At 38.6% G+C, this 18,213-nt stretch overlaps 2 protein-coding genes across 3 annotated transcripts; both read right to left on the minus strand.

The window, feature by feature from the left end:
- Positions 1-7,865: 7,865 nt before the first annotated feature.
- Positions 7,866-11,575, minus strand: LOC102235506 (gastrula zinc finger protein XlCGF57.1-like). 2 transcript variants are annotated; one of them, XM_023340107.1, is made up of 3 exons: positions 11,507-11,575; positions 11,218-11,400; positions 7,866-10,150 (listed from the first exon to the last, which is right to left on the minus strand). In XM_023340107.1, exon 3 carries the CDS (start codon positions 10,133-10,135, stop codon positions 8,483-8,485), a length of 1,653 nt encoding a protein of 550 aa, XP_023195875.1. In that variant the 5' UTR covers positions 10,136-10,150; positions 11,218-11,400; positions 11,507-11,575; the 3' UTR covers positions 7,866-8,482. The 2 variants fall into 2 exon arrangements, with proteins under 2 accessions (XP_023195875.1, XP_014327757.1); XM_014472271.2 differs by having other exon boundaries at positions 11,218-11,554.
- A 283-nt stretch (positions 11,576-11,858) lies between these two features.
- LOC111609765 (gastrula zinc finger protein XlCGF57.1-like) lies at positions 11,859-17,485 on the minus strand. The gene is made up of 2 exons (XM_023340106.1): positions 17,135-17,485; positions 11,859-15,008 (listed from the first exon to the last, which is right to left on the minus strand). The coding sequence occupies exon 2, from the start codon at positions 14,991-14,993 to the stop codon at positions 13,173-13,175; it is 1,821 nt and encodes a 606-aa protein (XP_023195874.1). The 5' UTR covers positions 14,994-15,008; positions 17,135-17,485; the 3' UTR covers positions 11,859-13,172.
- Between the last annotated feature and the right edge of the window lie 728 nt (positions 17,486-18,213).

An 18,213-nucleotide genomic window follows, 5' to 3' on the forward strand; every position in this document is an offset into this window, starting at 1 on the left:
TCTGGATAAAATCAGAAAATACATCTTTCAAATAACAAAAAATATGTTTCTCTTCTGTTCCAGGAACTGACCCAAACAATGACAGTAAGTTTCTTTTTCCTTCCTTGTTTAAAAACCAGCATCTAACCTTGGTTACAACAAAGAAAACTTAACTTTACATTTCTGCTAGAGAATAAAACTGTTTTCTTTCAGGAGGAAGGATTGGACTCTACATTTCTCTGGGCTGCTTCTTCTCTGTCCTCCTCATCTTGTTGACATGGAAGCATCATAAATCCCAGCAGGTGAGCGTTTCAGTTGGTCTCAGAGGCTGAAGACGAGAGTTTAGCTTCTGTTTATCAGACTTCCAGGTGGATTATTTAGTCAGTAATTAACTGAAGGTTTCTGATTTTTTACAGGATACCAGCAGCTGAATGTCTGAAGACCTTTGACCTCATGAAACCTGGTTCTTCCCTGTTCAGAACATTCTCTTAACTTTCTTTATTATCGGCTGCTTTTCCCCCTGCCCCCATTTGATAGTGTTTTTAATCAAACTCTAAAGTCTTTGCACACTATTTACACATTTGATCAAATTTTTAGATTACAGATGTTTTACATAGTTATTTATGAAGAGCCAATTTACAAAAATGTTGTCTCAATGCAGTTTACAAAAAAAATTTCAATCTCACATACATTCCAATTAAACCAAGTTATCAATCAGTGCGTTAACTTAAGTTAATTACTCAAATTAGCTTAAAACGTTTCTATCTGAGGAAACCAGCATATTGAGCTTTAGCTTTCACTCGTCCTGGACGTAGGAACAGTAGACTATTCACTTTATATTCATCCCACATACTGAGCATACATGTAGCGACAGTGGAGAGGAAAAACTCCCCTTTAACAGGAAGACACCTCCAGCAGAACCAGGTCCAAGCAGCCAACTGCCATGTTCAACTGGAGAAACGCTGTACTGTAGCAAAACACCTCTAGCACTCTAACACTGTAAATATTAATGTGATGTATTTCTACATTTTTACAAAAAATAATGCAATATGATTTGATAAAAATGCAGAAATATACACTAATGTGTGCAAAGTTTTTTTGGGGGAAAAAAAAAAAATTTAGATTTTAAGCTCTTTGTAAAAATATTTTTGCTGCTTTTTATATTTTTCTATCTGCACTTTTTACTCTTGCATTATATACCGAGTAGACCGAGTAAAGATTTATACATCAGGATCATTAAATGATTGTTTCTCCGTTCACTTAAATGAGCCAATCAGCTTTTGCGTACAAATCACAATGATGTGTCAGACGTCTACTACCGGTTATAAACCTTAAAGCTCAACGATACACAGTATTTAATGATTGATGACATTTGATCGAAGGATTCATATATAAAACATCTCTGATGCCTCAGGCTCATTATGTTGCCAGTGTTACTGGGGATGGGTGCATGTTTGTACTGTAATCTGATAAAATAAAAACACTTTATTCAATTCTTCATCTTGATGTTAATTTATTATTATTGTATGTTTTGTGTTTTTTGTGGTTTAGACCACAGGTGTCCAAAATTTGTCGTGTTTGCCAAAATTGTCAAATTTAAGATTACAGATGAGCCAAAAATACAAAAAGATTTTATAAAACTGATTATTTTTTTTAACAAACTAAGCATGGATTTTGGAAATTCTCTTTTTTTGTAGGAACAGGATTGTAGGTCCAAAATGAAATGAAAGCCTCCAGTTTGCTTATTATTTTGGCCTCAATTGAAAAAAACTAAAGAAATATTTTTATTGCCAACAACAAAATCAGAAACTGGGTAGGTCTTCATTTGAAAACCCCTGGATGCACCACGGTGAACTTTAGAGTAAAAGCCAGAGTAGATTTGGTCCTAGTTACCATGACAACAGACGGAAACCAGAAACCTGGATCCTTCAATCTAACTTTTTTGTAACTAAATTCATCCATCCATCTTCTTCCGCTTATCCGAGGTCGGGTCGCGGAGGTAGCAGCTTCAGAAGGGAGGCCCAGACTTCCCTCCCCGGCCACTTCTTCCAGCTCTTCCGGGGGAATCCCGAGGCGTTCCCAGGCCAGCCGAGAGACATAGTCCCTCCAGCGTGTCCTGGGTCTTCCCCGGGGCCTCCTCCCGGTGGGACGTGCCCGGAACACCTCACCAGGGAGGCGTCCAGGAGGCATCCTGACCAGATGCCCAAGCCACCTCAACTGGCTCCTCTTGATGTGAAGGAGCAGCGGCTCTACTCTGAGTCCCTCCCGGATGACTGAGCTTCTCACCCTATCTCAAAGGGAGAGCCCAGCCACCCTACGGAGAAAACCCATTTCGGCCGCTTGTATCCGCGATCTCGTTCTTTCGGTCATGACCCAAAGCTCATGACCATAGATGAGGGTGGGAACGTAGATCGACCGGTAAATCGAGAGCTTCGCTTTTTGGCTCAGCTCTCTTTTCACCACAACGGACCGGTACAGCGCCCGCTTGACAGCAGACGCTGCGCCAATCCGCCTGTCGATCTCCCGCTCCCTTCTTCCCCCATTCGTGAACAAGATCCCGAGATACTTAAACTCCTCCACCTGGGGCAGGACACCCCCCCTGACCCGGAGAAGGCACTCTACCCTTTTCCGGCTCAAGACCATGGCCTCGGATTTGGAGGCACTGATCCCCATCCCGGCCGCTTCACACTCGGCTGCGAACCGCTCCAGCGAGAGCTGCAGATCATGATCTGATGAAGCCAAAAGGACCACATCGTCTGCGAAAAGCAGAGATGAGATCCTAAGGCCACCAAACCGGATCCCCTCAACACCTTGGCTGGTCTAGAGATTCTGTCCATGAAAGTGATGAACAGAATCGGTGACAAAGGGCAGCCCTGGCGGAGTCCAACTCTCACCGGAAACGACCCCGACTTACTGCCGGCAATGTGGACCAGACTCTGACACCGGTCATACAGGGACCTGACAGCCCGTATCAAAGGGCCCGGTACCCCATACTCCCGGAGAACCCCCCACAGGGCTCCCCGAGGGACACGGTCGAACGCCTTCTCCAAGTCCACAAAACACATGTAGACTGGTTGGGCGAACTCCCATGCACCCTCCAGGACCCTGCCGAGGGTGTAGAGCTGGTCCAGTAACTAAATTTTCATTCATAAATCATACTTTTTTCTAATTTATTCTTCAATAATGATCACTACCAAAACAACAGAATTTTCATTTCCTCAGCAAAAAGAAATGGACTTAAATAAAAAACCTCCTCACCTTCCAGAGACTTCATGTTTTTATTTTTCACTTAATATTTCAGAGCAAAAAAACATTAAGAAAATGTGGAGAATTAAGGCCTTAAATCATTTTGAATAAACTTTACTGAATAGCTTCAGATGGTTTCTGCTCCAGTCAAACATTAATAAATCACTTTCATATGTGACAAAAACAACCTGAAGAAGGGAGAGGGAGCAAAAATGTTTGTAGTTTGGAGCAAAGGTTGCGCTATGGTTCCTTCATTTTGAATAATGATCACAATAATTATTTTAATTATAATAATGACACTTAATTGTATTTCATTTCCATTCTGTTTTTCATTCAGTAAGCTGAACAGATCATTAACGTGTGTCCTCATCAGGATGAATTCACTAAACGTTTCCTCTGCAGCGAGGTTTGAAATCAGGTAACATTTCACCAGTTGAAATCACCTGAAGGAGACACAAGCGCTAGCACCATGGATGAATTATTAATGTATATAATATTACTGTTTTCATTATGATTTTTAATGACTTACTGCATGAACAAACTTATTTATTTGATGGAAACACTGCAACTCCAAAAGATTTGTGCAGATTTGTAATGGAAGTGCAGCTGATGACGCTTCATCGCTGGAGTAAAAACCTTTTGCCATAAGGGCAGAAATCCTCAAGTTAGAACCTTAAAGAACAGAATGTATTTTTGTTCATTAAAAGTAAATATAAAATGAAGGAAAACAAGAATTTGTCAACTAAATGTGAAAATATATTTTTGATGAAAGTCTAGAGAAGAAAATAAATGAAAGGCAATAATATTCCTGTTACTTTCTCAGCAGCCAGAGCTGCAATCGCTTCATAATTCTTCCTGAATTCCTCAGTGATTCGTGTTTTCCTGTTTCTTGGTTCTATGATGGGTGGAGCGAATTTTGCTCAGTAATTGTTCGGTTTGACAAAGCTGTCAGGTCGCTCTGCCCTTCAGCTCCTGCTCATTCCTCCAGCCCAGAGCTGCTGTCGAGGAAAAATCAAAAGGTAAGAAACTGATTAAAACCTTCTGACAACAAAAGTCCAACTGATTCTGGCTGCAGGTTCTGGTCAGCAGGTCTTGGAACATCAGGCTGTTGTCGTTTCCCAACAGAGAAGAGAAGCTGGATTTATTAATGAACTACGATGTGAAGATTTGTTTGTTCTGCATCAAAGATTCTGCAGCTCAACACAAACGGTCTCAACTTTCACCTTTAGGCCTGTTTGATGCGAAAGGTTAGTTTCTTTTGAACCAAAGTAAATGGAAAATTGACCAAAATATTTGATGTGTTTTGATTATTTTACTGTTGACACTTGATGAAATATAATGTCTGTTGCTGGTTTTTACAGCTGGTTACAGTTGCTGCGCTGCCATTGCAGATGAAACCAAACGAATCCTGAATCCGGTTGTTGATCATGTGACTCATGATGCAAAATTCAGGATCTGTAAATAACTCAGTGAATTTGTTGATGGTTTTGTTGTGGATAGTCAGATTTTGTAAACTTCTCCTCCAGACGAATAAAGAAAACAATAAATGAGTTAAGAGGCCAATATCTTAATTTCAGGTTGTTATATTGAGGTGTTACTGTGCAGGTGATCCCAGGTGTTTGTTAAATGATCCTCAGCCTGTAAAGGTTTGAGGATCTTTTTTTTTTAAACGTTTTCTAGGCTTAACAAAGATGTGGTTCCTGTTTGCTTCAGTTCTTGCAGTTGCTCCGGTTCTGGTTCTGGCAGAAAACCCAGAGGAAGTGAGTATTTCTACACCTTTAATGGCTGGACAGGAAGCAGCGCTTGTGGATTTGCTGCTAACTTTAGTGATACTGATTATTTAATCCGAGTTGTAAATGTAAATCTTGAGGTTCTGTGGAACCGTCTGCCTTTAAACATCAGAGCTGCAGAAACATTTTTAATATTTTAAATCAATGTTTAGTTCATGTTAACCAAATATTTCACCTTAAAGCTGCCTGCCTGTTCTTATTGCATTTTAGACACTTTAATATTTGGCTGTACTTGTATTTGTATTGTTATGTATTTTTACTTTTCCTGGTTTGCATTTAACTTGTGATTCACTTTGTGTTGGAAATGTGATGCATAAATAAATTCGACATTAGCTGTAAAATTTAAATTTCAGAAATGTATTTAAGCTGCAGTATGTAACTGTTATTAAAAAAATACTTGTATATATTAGTAGAAACTGTCACCATGTTGTTTGGTGTGAGATAATCTGTGATCTGCTTCCTCCCAGTTCTAACTAAAACAACCAATCAGAGCCAGGAGGCGGGGCTTAGCGCTGTCAATCACTCTCTATGTGGCACTTTTTCTGTTTTACTTTTGTTTGTCTTTAACTTCCTGGTGAAATCTTTGTTTCTTCAGGCAGACTTCAGCTGCTTCAGCTCCTCTTCCTCGGAGGCCGAAGTCATCACAGGCGTCTGCGACGTCCTCCAGCGATCGGGAAACTTCTGGTCCCGACGTACCAACGGGTCAGAGCTGGCCCCCTGTGACTCCTCCTCCATCTTCTCCTCTAAATGCTCCGTGTGCCTCAGTGACTCGGCCAGACCAGAGACCGTCCTCCTGGTTTTATGGAACCTCACAGGCAGCGAGGAGCTAAAGTTCAAAGGTCCAGGTTTCCAAATCCTCTTCAACAGAACCGGTAAAAACATCCAGAAACATTTTAGATCTGAACGTTTCGGCTGGACGCGTCAGAACATGTTGACCTGAAATCTGTTTCTGGTGTTTCTGCTCCAGACTGTCCTCGACCCGAACCCGTCAGTGAGTATCAGTCCATTCACACAATTCACTAAAACAGTGAAACAGAGCAGCTAACGTCCTGTTAGCAGGATTAAAGCCGATCAATCAAACATTACAAAATTACAACATAAACAGTGAGAGTTTTGATTTTAGCATCTTTACAGTCATGAAAGTGACTGAAGCTCTGAGATGTTTTTAGATGAGACTGAAGTTTATTAAACTAGGAGCTGGTCCTTTGCTCAGGTAGCCATGGCGATTAAAGCAACACCACAGGCATGTTTTTGATGAGAGAATAACTTTATAACAGAAAGCTGATAAAGTTGACTTTACATGATGCTGCCCCTTTAAAGAGTGAAAGTGGAATCTTGTTGTTGGAGAATAAAACTCTGTCTCCTCCTTCACCCAGAGAGAAACTTTGGTTTTCACATTTCTGTGTCCTGCTTCCTCCTGCTCCTCCTCTTCATCACCGTGTGGTTGATCTGTAAACTTCATGGATCTCAGCAGGTCGGTGTTTAAACAGCTCCAACAGTTTCAGTGAGCTGTGAAATGTTTTACTGACTGATCAATAAAATCCTCTAATTGAGGTTAAACTGATTGAATAAATAGCAGCGGCTCCTCCTGTGAATTTTCTCCTAAAACGGGTCAAAACGTTACAGTAACACCAATCTGGAGCTGAAGACATGATTTTATTTCAAGCATATATTTATTATCAGACGTTTAGGTTGAATATTTAGTCAATAATTAACTGATTGATTGTTTTGTTTACAGGATAGCAGACTAGCAGCTGCTAGATGTCCAGGAGCCTTTTGAAAGCTGCTGATGCTGCGTGGCAGTGTTGACCTTTTAAAGCGTCTGCTTTATTCATTTCTGCATTAATGTAACGTTTCTCTATGCATTTCCAGATTTCTTCTCAATTAAAAGCTGATATGTTACATTTGTTCTCAGTTTCTGGACACATTAATCTGTTGTAAAGGCTGCGGATATTTATAATTTTATAATTAAAAACAGCTTCATAAAATTCTGTACAACTGATGAATAAATTCACCTGAAGCAGAGAGAGAAGCTGCTGTTCTGATTTTTAATTGTTTAATAAATCAGTGATTTTTGATTGAATAATAATAATAATAATAATAATAATAATAATAATAATAACAATAATGACAATATCCCTATAAATGTTGGATTTTCTTGATCAGCTGAATATTTTCCATCTGGGCTGAAACTCTGACATGATTATATTCCAGTTTAGGAACAATGTCGCCATCTAGTGGTGGAATCCAGGCGGAGCAACGTTTGGTTGATTAGTCAAAATGTTTGACTTTAGTTTTTAAAATCTAACATGATGCAGTTTGTTTCAGTATAAATTTATTCACCCAGATCACAGTATCTGTGCTTTTCCCTCACAATCCGCATTTAAATGTGTTTAATTGATCTGATGTAATATTTTAAATCAGATCTAAAAAATATCTTCTGCCTCTGGAAGAAGAAAATGATCATAATTAACAGAAATAAAGGCTTGAAACCAATCAGCCTGTGTGTAATTTATTCTGGGGTAACTGACACAAATCTGCTTTTTTTAAATTTTACTTTATTTAATTGGTATGTTTATAGACGACTTAATGAAATGCTAGAAATAAATCAAATCTAAATTGTTAGAAACTTGGAGTCTTTAATTAGCATTATATATTAAAAACATTTGGTTTTGTTTCTGTTGATTAAAAGTTTCCAGAAAAGTCAGAAAAATAAGACGAGGAGCTTCAGGCTGACAGATTTAAAAATAAACTGGTTAAAAACAAGATTCAATAAATCACTAAATAATTCAACAAAACATTTCATTAAACAGGTCAGGAGAATTTTATTAATCAATTTGTTTACAGTCCATATATAGTTGAAAAAATGACAAGAAAACATAAATACTATATACAAATAAAAAAAATAAAGGGTGAAGAAAATAAGTTAAGGCTCCATCCTCTGTCTCAAAGCCAGATTAATAATAATATGATCATTTTAATTCTATTTCTTTATTATTTGTTTTTAACTACTTATGTCAGGTTCAAAGTATTTCAGTAACTAAAACAGATTTAGTTTTTTATTGTAATGGCAAGATAGAAATATTTAGAAACATCTCAAAATTCACTACTGTTAGTTATTCAGTGTGATTTATGTTGATGCTCTTATTTTGAAATGTAACCAGTTTTTCTAAGTGCTTATTAAGCTCATAACAATAAATAAATCAGTGAGAGTCCGATTCCAGAGAAGTGAGCTGGTGACATTTTAAAAATAATAAGTTGAATGAAGATTTATTTTCATGGCGCTTGAGAAACGCCAACTTCGTTTCCAGACATCCCTACTGGAACAGAACCGAGTCTACCGGACCATCAGGTATGAAAGCAGCTTTAGGTTTAAATATTTTTCTCAGAAGGCTAAGATAACGACAGTTGAACTATAAACATGTTGAATAAAAAGATTTACTATGTAAATCGCAGAATGCTCCTTCCTACGCTTGTGTGTTCTCGCCTGTGTGAGTTTTCACATGAATACTCAAGTTCCCTTTCTGGGTAAAGCTTTTTCTGCAGATCAGACAGGAAAAAGGTTTCTCCCCTGTGTGGGTTCTCATGTGACAAGCCAAGTGATTTCTGTTCCGGAAGGACTTACCACAAACATCACAAGGATACGGCTTCTCCCCTGTGTGTGTTTTCATGTGCTGAGCTATGCTGCTGCAGTCTGTGAAAGATTTACCGCACAGCTTGCAGTCGTACGGCTTCTCCCCAGTGTGAGTCCTCAAGTGGTTGGTCAAATGGCTTTTGTTGACGAACGACTTGCCGCACACTTTGCACGGATATGGCTTCTCGCCTGTGTGGCTTCTTATGTGGTCGGTCAGGTTACCCTGTTTGGTGAAACTCTTTCCACAAGTCAGGCAGGAGAAAGGCTTCTCACATGTATGAGTCCTCATGTGGTTGGTCAGATGACTTTTATTGATGAAGGATTTACCACAAACTTCACAAGGATACGGCTTCTCACCTGTGTGGCATCGTATGTGAACGGACAAGTTCCACTCCTTGATAAAACTCTTTCCACAAGTGGGACAGGAGAAAGGCCTCTCACCTGTGTGGATTTTCATGTGGACAGTCAAGTAGTTTTGCTGTGAGAAGCGTTTTCCACACGCCACACAGAGGAACGGTTTCTCGCCTGTATGGGTTCTCATATGAGTAGCCAACTGGCAACCGAAGCTGAAGGATTTGCTACACAGCTCGCATGGGAACATCTTCTCGCCCGAGTGGGTTCTCATGTGAATGTGGAGGTTACTTTTCTGAGTGAAACCTTTTCCACAAGTCGGGCAGGAGAACGGTTTCTCGCCCGTGTGCGTTGCCATGTGAATGCTCAAGTTACCTTTCTGGGTAAAACCTTTTCCACAAGTGGGGCACGAGAACGGCTTCTCGCCTGTGTGGGTTCTAATGTGGACGGCCAAGTTGTTTTGTTTGGTGAAAGCTTTTCCACAGGATAGACACTGGAAGGGTTTTTCACCAGAGTGACTTCTTGTGTGTTTGGCCAAATGACTGCTACTTTCACAGGTTTTCTTGCACACTTTGCAAATATGCAGCGTCTCACTGTGGTCGCTTTCTTGCTGATTGTCGGCGTCAGTTGAGTTTGTAGAGAGGATTTGGTTCTGGTTCTGGTTCTGGTCTTCATCAGGACTACTGGAAAGATCCTCCTGTTCCTCTTTAACCTCTTCAGATTCCAGTTCCTCCTTCGCCTGGATCATCTGAAGTTCTGGTTCTCTGTGGAGGAGAACCTCACTAGGCGGAACCGTAAAGGTTTCTGCCTCCTGCTTCACCACTTTGTTGCAGATGCTCAGTTCAACCTGTTCTTCCTTGACTGGTTGATGTTCCTCAGTTGTCTGTGAATCTGGTTCGGTGTTCTCCGGAGGAGGATTCACCGTGAACGAGTCAGTCTCCTGCTTCACAACAAACTGCTCTGCACCATCAAACAGTTCTACCTGTTGGTCTTCTTCCTCTTTTATCTCCGTCAGCAGCTTTGGTTCTGGTCGTTCTTGTTCTGGGTCGTTTGGTTTGATCTTGTCAGGGTTGAAGTTCCCTTCCTTGTTAATGAGAAAGTGATCATCAACAACCTCCCAGGTAAACGCCGACATGATGAAGACGACGGCCTGACGGAAAGAAGAACAAGTAAAAATTAATTTTTTACCATCAGATGAACAAAATATAAACAGGATCAAGTCAAAGTAATCTGAAGGGGAAAATGTCACTGGGGAGAGAGATCCCAAGGCCATTCAGCGATTTATAGACTAACAACAGTATTTTAAAGTCTATTCTCTGAGCTACAGGGAGCCAGTGGAAGGAGTTTAGAATTGTCTTTATGTGGCTCTGAAGGTTCGGGTCGGAGTCCATCACTACAACCAAATTTCTAACCCGATTGCTAGTTTCTAGCTGTAATAACTGAATTTGTGTGCTGACTCTTTAGGTCCAAAGATAGTAACTTTATTTCTGTTCAGTTGGAGAAAATTATGGCACATAGATGCATTGATTTGTTCTAAGCACCTGTTCAGTGCCTGGATGGGTTCAGAGTCGCTGTAATGACTCTGAACCCATCAGAGTCATTATGATACCATCAGGTATGCAGATGATCCCATTACTAGATTAGCTACCATAACTAATGTAGTTAGAAAGTTATGGTGTCATCTACATTTCAGATGATATCATAACTATCATCTGCATAGTTATGGTAGCTAATCTCTTTACTTGTTGTAACCTGAGATATTGGGATCATGTAGATATTAAAGAAAAGGGTTTGCTATATCATCATAGCAGTTTTGTCCCCTATGATGAGAAATTGATACAAAAAAATCCCTATTCTTTAGGCAAGACCCAACCCAGTAAGGTACTGTTCCAGAGTCAAACCCAACTCTCCAGTTGGAATAATATATCATGGTCTATGGTGTCAAATATTTTAATTGTTCACTCTGTGGTTCTTTCACAATCTGTATTTATGTGGATGCAGAATCGCCTCAACTGACTCATTTTGATGTGGAAGACGTGTTGAACTCCAGCCTGATCTCATTTAAACGCTTTAACGGCTAAAACATCTGTTCATTTACTCATCTTAAAGGTTAGGTGACCGAGGTTTCCTCTCCCAATATGGCGGACGTGTCGCCGCATCTAAAGAACACTGTTAGCTTGTAATTGCTGACACCGTTCGTTAAAATGATTCTCTTACCCGGTTATCTTGTACTCTTTGGTGACAGAAAACGCAACCCAGTTCCCAATGAACGTTCAGTGTTGTCGGTGTGAACTCATCTTTATCCTTTTCTCTAAAGGGGAACCGGTTCCTTCTTATGTCCTGGGGTTAGCTTCTCACTTAGCTCGGATGCTAACCCCTCTCCCTGCGGCTGTTGCTGCTCTGTAAACGGAGAGACAGCGCTGTGACCAGCCGGCTGAAACGGCTGAGTGCGTTTAATGAGATAAAATATGAGGGAAAACTCAATAAAGAGCAAAAGAGCACAAACTTTTTAATTGATCCTTTTTCCTTCGTTCTCTTCTTGTTGACACCCAGCCTGCAGATGGACGCATTACCGCCACCTGTCGGACTCTGGAGAGCAGTGCAACTGATTGGGGGAAAAAACACGACATCTAAAAAGGTTTGTAAATTCTGTCTTTAAAAAATCACTGTTGTTGATATCTTGTGAGAATTAAGTCTCATTTACAAAATTGATATATATTAATCATGCTGTGCTGCTAAAATATTTGTAGCACAGTTGATTGACACCAAAATGTGAGGTTGGTTGACCCTTGATGACCTCTGGAAACATTTATTAATATCTTTAACATGAGAACAGTACACACACATTTTTTGCTGCACAAACATAACACAGTTGATTAACACAATATTTCATTTGATTTTATAATTGTGATGGTTGGTTGAGTCTGAGTTTGTGTTATTTCTTCTTTTCCTCTGTGGCTGTTTAGTCGTGTGTTTTATCTGAAATCTTGTAAATCATTTTAATATTTTATGCAGAAGCATATAAAGCACATATAAAACTATCCACCATGTTTTACCCTTTTTATTGTTTTTACAAATCAATCTTAAGCAACATAATGGAGCCTTTAGCAGAAAATTGCAAAAGAAAAGCCTTTGATGTCAAAGTAAAAACAGATTTCTATAAAATAATGAGAAATACAAATGTGTAACATAAAATAAGTGGTTGAATAAATATTCACCCCATTTGACTCAGGGGTGAGTCAAATGTGCATCTAAAATGTGCAACGTTTAGATGCACATTTGTTTGGAATCAGAAAGTCGGTGTGAAAAGGTTTAGACATCTGGACGCTGCAGTTTTCCTTCATTCTTCCTAACAAAACGGTTGAAGCTTCTCAATAAGCTTTTCTCTGATTGGTCGAAGTTTTCTTTAATCTGCCTGCAGTAGCCAGGATACTGATGAACCAGTGAATGGACCGTCCAGACAGACGAGTCTTTATTTACAGACTCACTGCTCTCAATTGATCCCAGATCCAGAAACTAGAAACACCAAAGGGAATGAATATTTATGCAATCAATTATTTTTTATTAAATATTATTTAATTTTAATTATTTTTGCAGAAATCAATATTCACTTTGACATTAAACAGTTTTATCAAAAAGTTAAATTCTTTTACATGCACATTTATTATGCAGAAAAACAATCAAGAAACAGCAAAACTAAGAACAATTCAGATGAAGGATTCCAGCAAACATACAGAATAAAAGATGCTCCTTGATCAACTGGAAACTATTTGCAATCAGGTTTGATATGAAACAAAGGACAAAAATTATTTTTACAGGCAACAGGGCTGATAAAAAGATAAACGTTTTAAATAACGTTCTATATTTTGAATAGCTTACAATTAAGACAGCTGCTGGTTTTCTACTATATAGAAATATACTGATTTCCCCTTGCATAAGCCAGTTAGCATGAAATGCCTTTTTACAGGTGAAATCCTAAAAATACAACGTGAGGATAACAATAATACATACATAAGTAATAATAATAGCCCTGGGTCACATTCCTTCCGCTTGTCAAAAGATATTCTACAAACTTCTTTTTAAGGCTTATTTACATACATATCCAGTCAGATTATAACTGGAACTGAATAATTTACCGAGCAGGTAATTTAGTGCTTGAATGAGTCCGGCTGTTAAACTGGAGAATTTCTTTCCACAGAGAAGACATTCTCACCTGTGTGGCTCCTCAGGTGATCGTCCAGCTGAATGTTGTTGGTAAAAGACGATTCGCAAAGATTACAGGAAAACCTCTTCTTGAGCTTCTTCTCTGTGTGATTTTTTATGTGTTTAACCATAGACATCTTGTTGGTAAATAATTTACCACATTCTTCACATGAAAAGGGTTTCTCGCCTGTGTGACTCCTCCGGTGACGGTCCAAGTTACCTCTGGATATGAAGGATTTATCACAAAGGTCACAAGGATAGGGTTTCTCACCAGTGTGAGTCCTCATGTGACACGCCAAGTTAAATTTTGTATGAAAAAATTTAGGACACAGGTCACATGGAAACGGTTTCTCCCCTGTGTGACTTCTCATATGTTTAACCACAGCCAACTTGTCAATAAAAAAATCCCCACAAACTTCACATGAAAACGGCTTCTCGCCTGTGTGAGTCCTCCTGTGGCGGTCAAAGTTAATCTTGGCTGCGAAGGTTTTATCACAGAGGTCACACGGATATGGCTTTTCAGGGAGGTGAACTCTAGAGTGTTCTTTTAAAGCGCCTTTACTTGTGTAGCTTTTTCCGCAGGTGGGACACAAGAATGGCCTCTTGTTTGAGTGGAGTTTGACGTGACGAACCAGACCTCGTTTGTTTTTGAAAGACTTATCACACAAACCACACGAGAACAGCTTCTCGCCTGTGTCGACCATGTTGTGTGTTATGCTGTGTTTTTTCAGGCTGCTTTTGCTCACATAGCTTTTTCCGCAGATTGGACACGAGAATGGTTTCTCGCCTGTGTGGAGTCTCATGTGACAAACCAGATTTTGACTCTTGGTGAAAGATTTATTGCACAATCCACATGGGAATGAATTCTCTCCCAGATGGTCTTTGATGTGTGCGTTTAAGCTACTTCTGTTGATGTAGCTTTTCCCACAAGTCTGACACGAGAACGGTCTTTCGCCCGTGTGATTTCTCATGTGACGAACCAAATGACTGCTAAAGCTGAACGACTTACTGCAGACCTGACAGGTATGCGGTTTCTCACCGGTGTGGATTCTCATGTGAATTTTCAGGAGAGTTTTCCTGATTAAATGTTTTCCACATATTTTACAGGAACGCATGTTTTTCTTTAGTTTTTTCACTTTAGAGTGTTCAACACTTTCATTCTGATTCTTTGTTAGCTCTTCTTCTACATCTAATACCAGGTCTTTTCCATTGTATCCGTCCTTTGGTTGGTTTTCAGCTCCAGGGGAGTTGGAAGGGTGGATCTGGTCCTGGTTTGGATCCGGTTCACTGTGGTATTTTTCCTCATGCATAGGAGTTTCTCTGAAGGAATCCTGCTTTGCTACAAGTTGATCTTCATCCTGATCACTGTAGAGTTCCTCCTCTTCTTGTTTAATTTGTACAGTTTCTAGTTCCTCCAGTTCATCTTTAATCTGTTCAGGTTCTGGTTCCTCCAGTTCATCTTTAATCTGTTCCGGTTCTGGTTCCTCCTTCATCCCTGTGATCTGCTGCAGTTCAGGTTTACGCTGGAATATTTCATCAGAACCAGCAGAGACCCTAAAGGTGTCAGCATCTGGCTTCACTACAGACTTCTGGTCATGAAAGATGTCGAGCTCAACTTGTTCTTCTTTGATGGGTTGATATTGTGGCGCCTCCTTCATCTGGTTTAGATCTGGATCTCTGTGTTCCTCTTTCATCTCTAGATTGGTCGGTAAGTTGCGGTCACGAACTGAGTTGCTTTCTCGTTGAATGAGTAACCGATCACCAGCAACCACCCAAACGTTAACAGACATGATGCTGTTTGGAACCTGAAGGAACAACAAATTAAACACTTTAGTATTAAAGGTTTTGACAAAATATATTTACATGAATTGATTTGGATAATTTTTTTTAAAAAGCATAAAAACACCAGAAGATGTTTAGATATTAGGAGGTTCCAGTTCAGGTTTCTATAACAGTCATGTTCCTCCTGTTCACGTTTTCTACCCTATAATGTTTTTTTCTTCACTTTGACTTCAACAGAACATTATGAAAAATGCAGCATGAAGGAAAAGCACATTTAGTCATATTTTACTAATTCTACTGCAAAATAGTGAATTTTGAAACATTTTTGAATTTTGGTTAAATCATCTGTATGGAAAAAAATGCAAAGAAAAGGTCAAAAACTTTTGTTTCTCTGTGAAATCCTCCCACAAGCTTGTTAAAATTCAAGCCTTTGGCAGAAGCAATTTGTCATCTGTGAATATTTTGACAATTTTTGGAAGCATAATTTATTTTTTAATTTATTAAGATGTGGGTTTTTAGATTCTTTTCTATTATTGTGTGACAGAAAATAATCAGTCACCCTTTCACAATAAAACCCTGATGGCAGTTCTGCTGCCAGAAGTGCTATGCTAACACTGAGGTTAGCTTGCCAACTTGGGGCTCCATGAAGCCGTTAAAATTTGACTCAGTTCTGCCACATCTGGACGAGAAACGGACTGAAACATGACTGACAAGGTAACGTCAAAATATCTGCAATGTTACAATGTTTCTTATTTATAAAAGAACCTGCATGTTAAAGCATATTGGCCATTCAAATCAATAATGTCTCTAAGTTTAATGTTGTAGCATAACTTCATTCCTTCATGACAGGCTGACAAGTTTCACTTATGATTCCTGGGAGAGTGGAATGGTTCCCTTATTCAACTAAAGAAACTCGCAATTTATTCAAAAGTTAATAATAAATTATTAATCATAACATTAATAATGTCATAAGCCAAACATTAATGCTAATTTTGATTAATTTTGACTGCTTGGAGAATCACGTTTATATGCGTTGTTTTATTGAATGCATTTCCTTTTGTATCCTAGTCTTTTATACTGTGGATAAAACTGTGAATATGTGGCTATGAAACAAAATTTTTAATGCAATTTACCAGAAAATACTAATTGCTAAATTCAAATTAAATTCAAATTCAAAAATACTTTATTGATCCCAAAGGGAAATTAAATGTTGTAGATCATAAACTGGAACAATATGAGACAGTGGAAATTAAATGGTTAAGAAGTTATTCCTGCAGGTGGCAACAGTTTAAGTTAGAAAATAATTTGTTGAGTCCCCCAGGGGTCAGTATTGGGAGCAAAACTCATTATTTGCTCCATATCTCATACACTACAATAATTTTACCTTGTTTATCTTACTGGACTGAGGTCTGGGGCGTTATAGGACTTTTCTCTTAGAGCAACACAGATAATTGATCAAGATGAATGTCAGAATCACATCAACATATTTTCCTTCCATTCCAGATGGTTGAAATAGTAAGACTACCACTTAATGTTATTTAAATGATGAAAACGCACAAATTCACAAACTAAAAACAACATATTCCCAGCAAACATTTAAAATGTTTGTCTCTTATAAAGTGGGGGCAAAAATAAAGATTACTAAATGTAGAAAGTTAAAATAACTAGCAGGATATCTGTGTTTTTGGAGTAAAACTTTAGAATGGGTTAAATGAAACCTATAGCAATGAAATCAGTTTTACAAATGTTTTAGGGTTTACAAATAGGAAGTCAGATGTGTTACTGGGTGTTTGGTTGTTTGTTTTTTGTTATATATGTTTTTTATGTGTTTGATGTTTTCATGATGAAAGAAATTTTGAACTGCCTTGTTGCTATAAAAAAATAACCTTGACTTAATTTAGTTTACTTATTTCACAAAAATCAAAAATTGTATAGCCTAACTAGTAGAACACGCAACTTTGCTCAATATGAGCCATAAATTGCCCTGAAGGGAGCTTAAAACCAGCACTTCCGCTCCCTGTACTGATCAACTTGTCGCTCTTTCCTCTCCCAATATGGCGGACACGCTGACGTGTTATAGCACCTAGCAGTCAACGCAGAAGCTAGCAATCATTTGTTGCCTTAGTTGGTCAAAAGACGGTTCTCTTACCGGATAGTGTTGCTTTTAGTCCCCAGAAGAAGATCCGGCGGCCGCGCCGCGTCCAGTAAGAGTCCAAAAATCTTCGTGTGAAGTTTTTTTTTTTGCGATTCTCTCCAACTAGAAACTGGTTAGTTTTCCTGACAGTTAGCTTCTCATGAATACCGGAGGCTAACTGGTCTCACTCAGGATGTTTGACCTCCTTAAACAGACAAACATCGGCATCAAAGTAAGAATGTGAATATTATCGGAGCTCACAATGAGACAAAATGTGGAGATTATAAAGGTTTAACCGAAGAGCAGAACGAAACCAACGTTCAAATTCCTTCTTCTGCTTTTGGTTGTGGCGGTTGCCTATGCCTACCGAGCTCTTCTTCTGTTTAACGGCGGTTCATTGAGCAACGTTTTGGTGAGCATTATCGCCACCTACTGGAATTGGGTGTGGGTCGGGATGCTAAACACATTACACAGAGTTATAAACTAAGCAATAAAATAAATATGATTAAAAACTCACAAAATCTATATTCTCTATGTGATTCAGAAGCAGAGAGTTTATCCAAAATGTCTTGTATGTCCAGATGTAACTTGTAACTGAGTATTTAACTCTCTTCTTGAAAACAAATACAAAACAATTCTGTCCGATTTTTTCCCAGTTTTAAACAAAACTCGGTTATGATTATTTGCCCTGTTTTTCTCATTTTGACTGCTCTAAAACATATCAAGAAAAAGTTTAAAGTATTTGATAAAATGTAAACTCAAGTTCTGAGTAACTGATAAAATTATCAATAATTTCATATAAAAAATGTACATCAGACGGACCAAAATATAAAGTTAAGTGGAAATTTTGGTATTTTAAGGACGAAAATTACAATAATTCATAAAAGTAACTAAAATATAACGAAATCAGGCAAAAGAAAATTTCTCCAAATCAGTTTGTTGAAACAACGTATCAGCTGCAGGTCTGTGTCTGGTCAATTTTTGTTCAAGTTTGTTCTTTATTCAGCAGGTGGAAACTTTTACCCAAGAGTAGAAATATTTCACAATAAAATCACTCAAGTAAAAGTACAATACTTTTAAAAGTACACTTTCTT

The sequence above is a fragment of the Xiphophorus maculatus genome, chromosome 9, assembly GCF_002775205.1.
Source record: "Xiphophorus maculatus strain JP 163 A chromosome 9, X_maculatus-5.0-male, whole genome shotgun sequence".
Taxonomy (NCBI): Eukaryota; Metazoa; Chordata; class Actinopteri; order Cyprinodontiformes; family Poeciliidae; genus Xiphophorus; species Xiphophorus maculatus.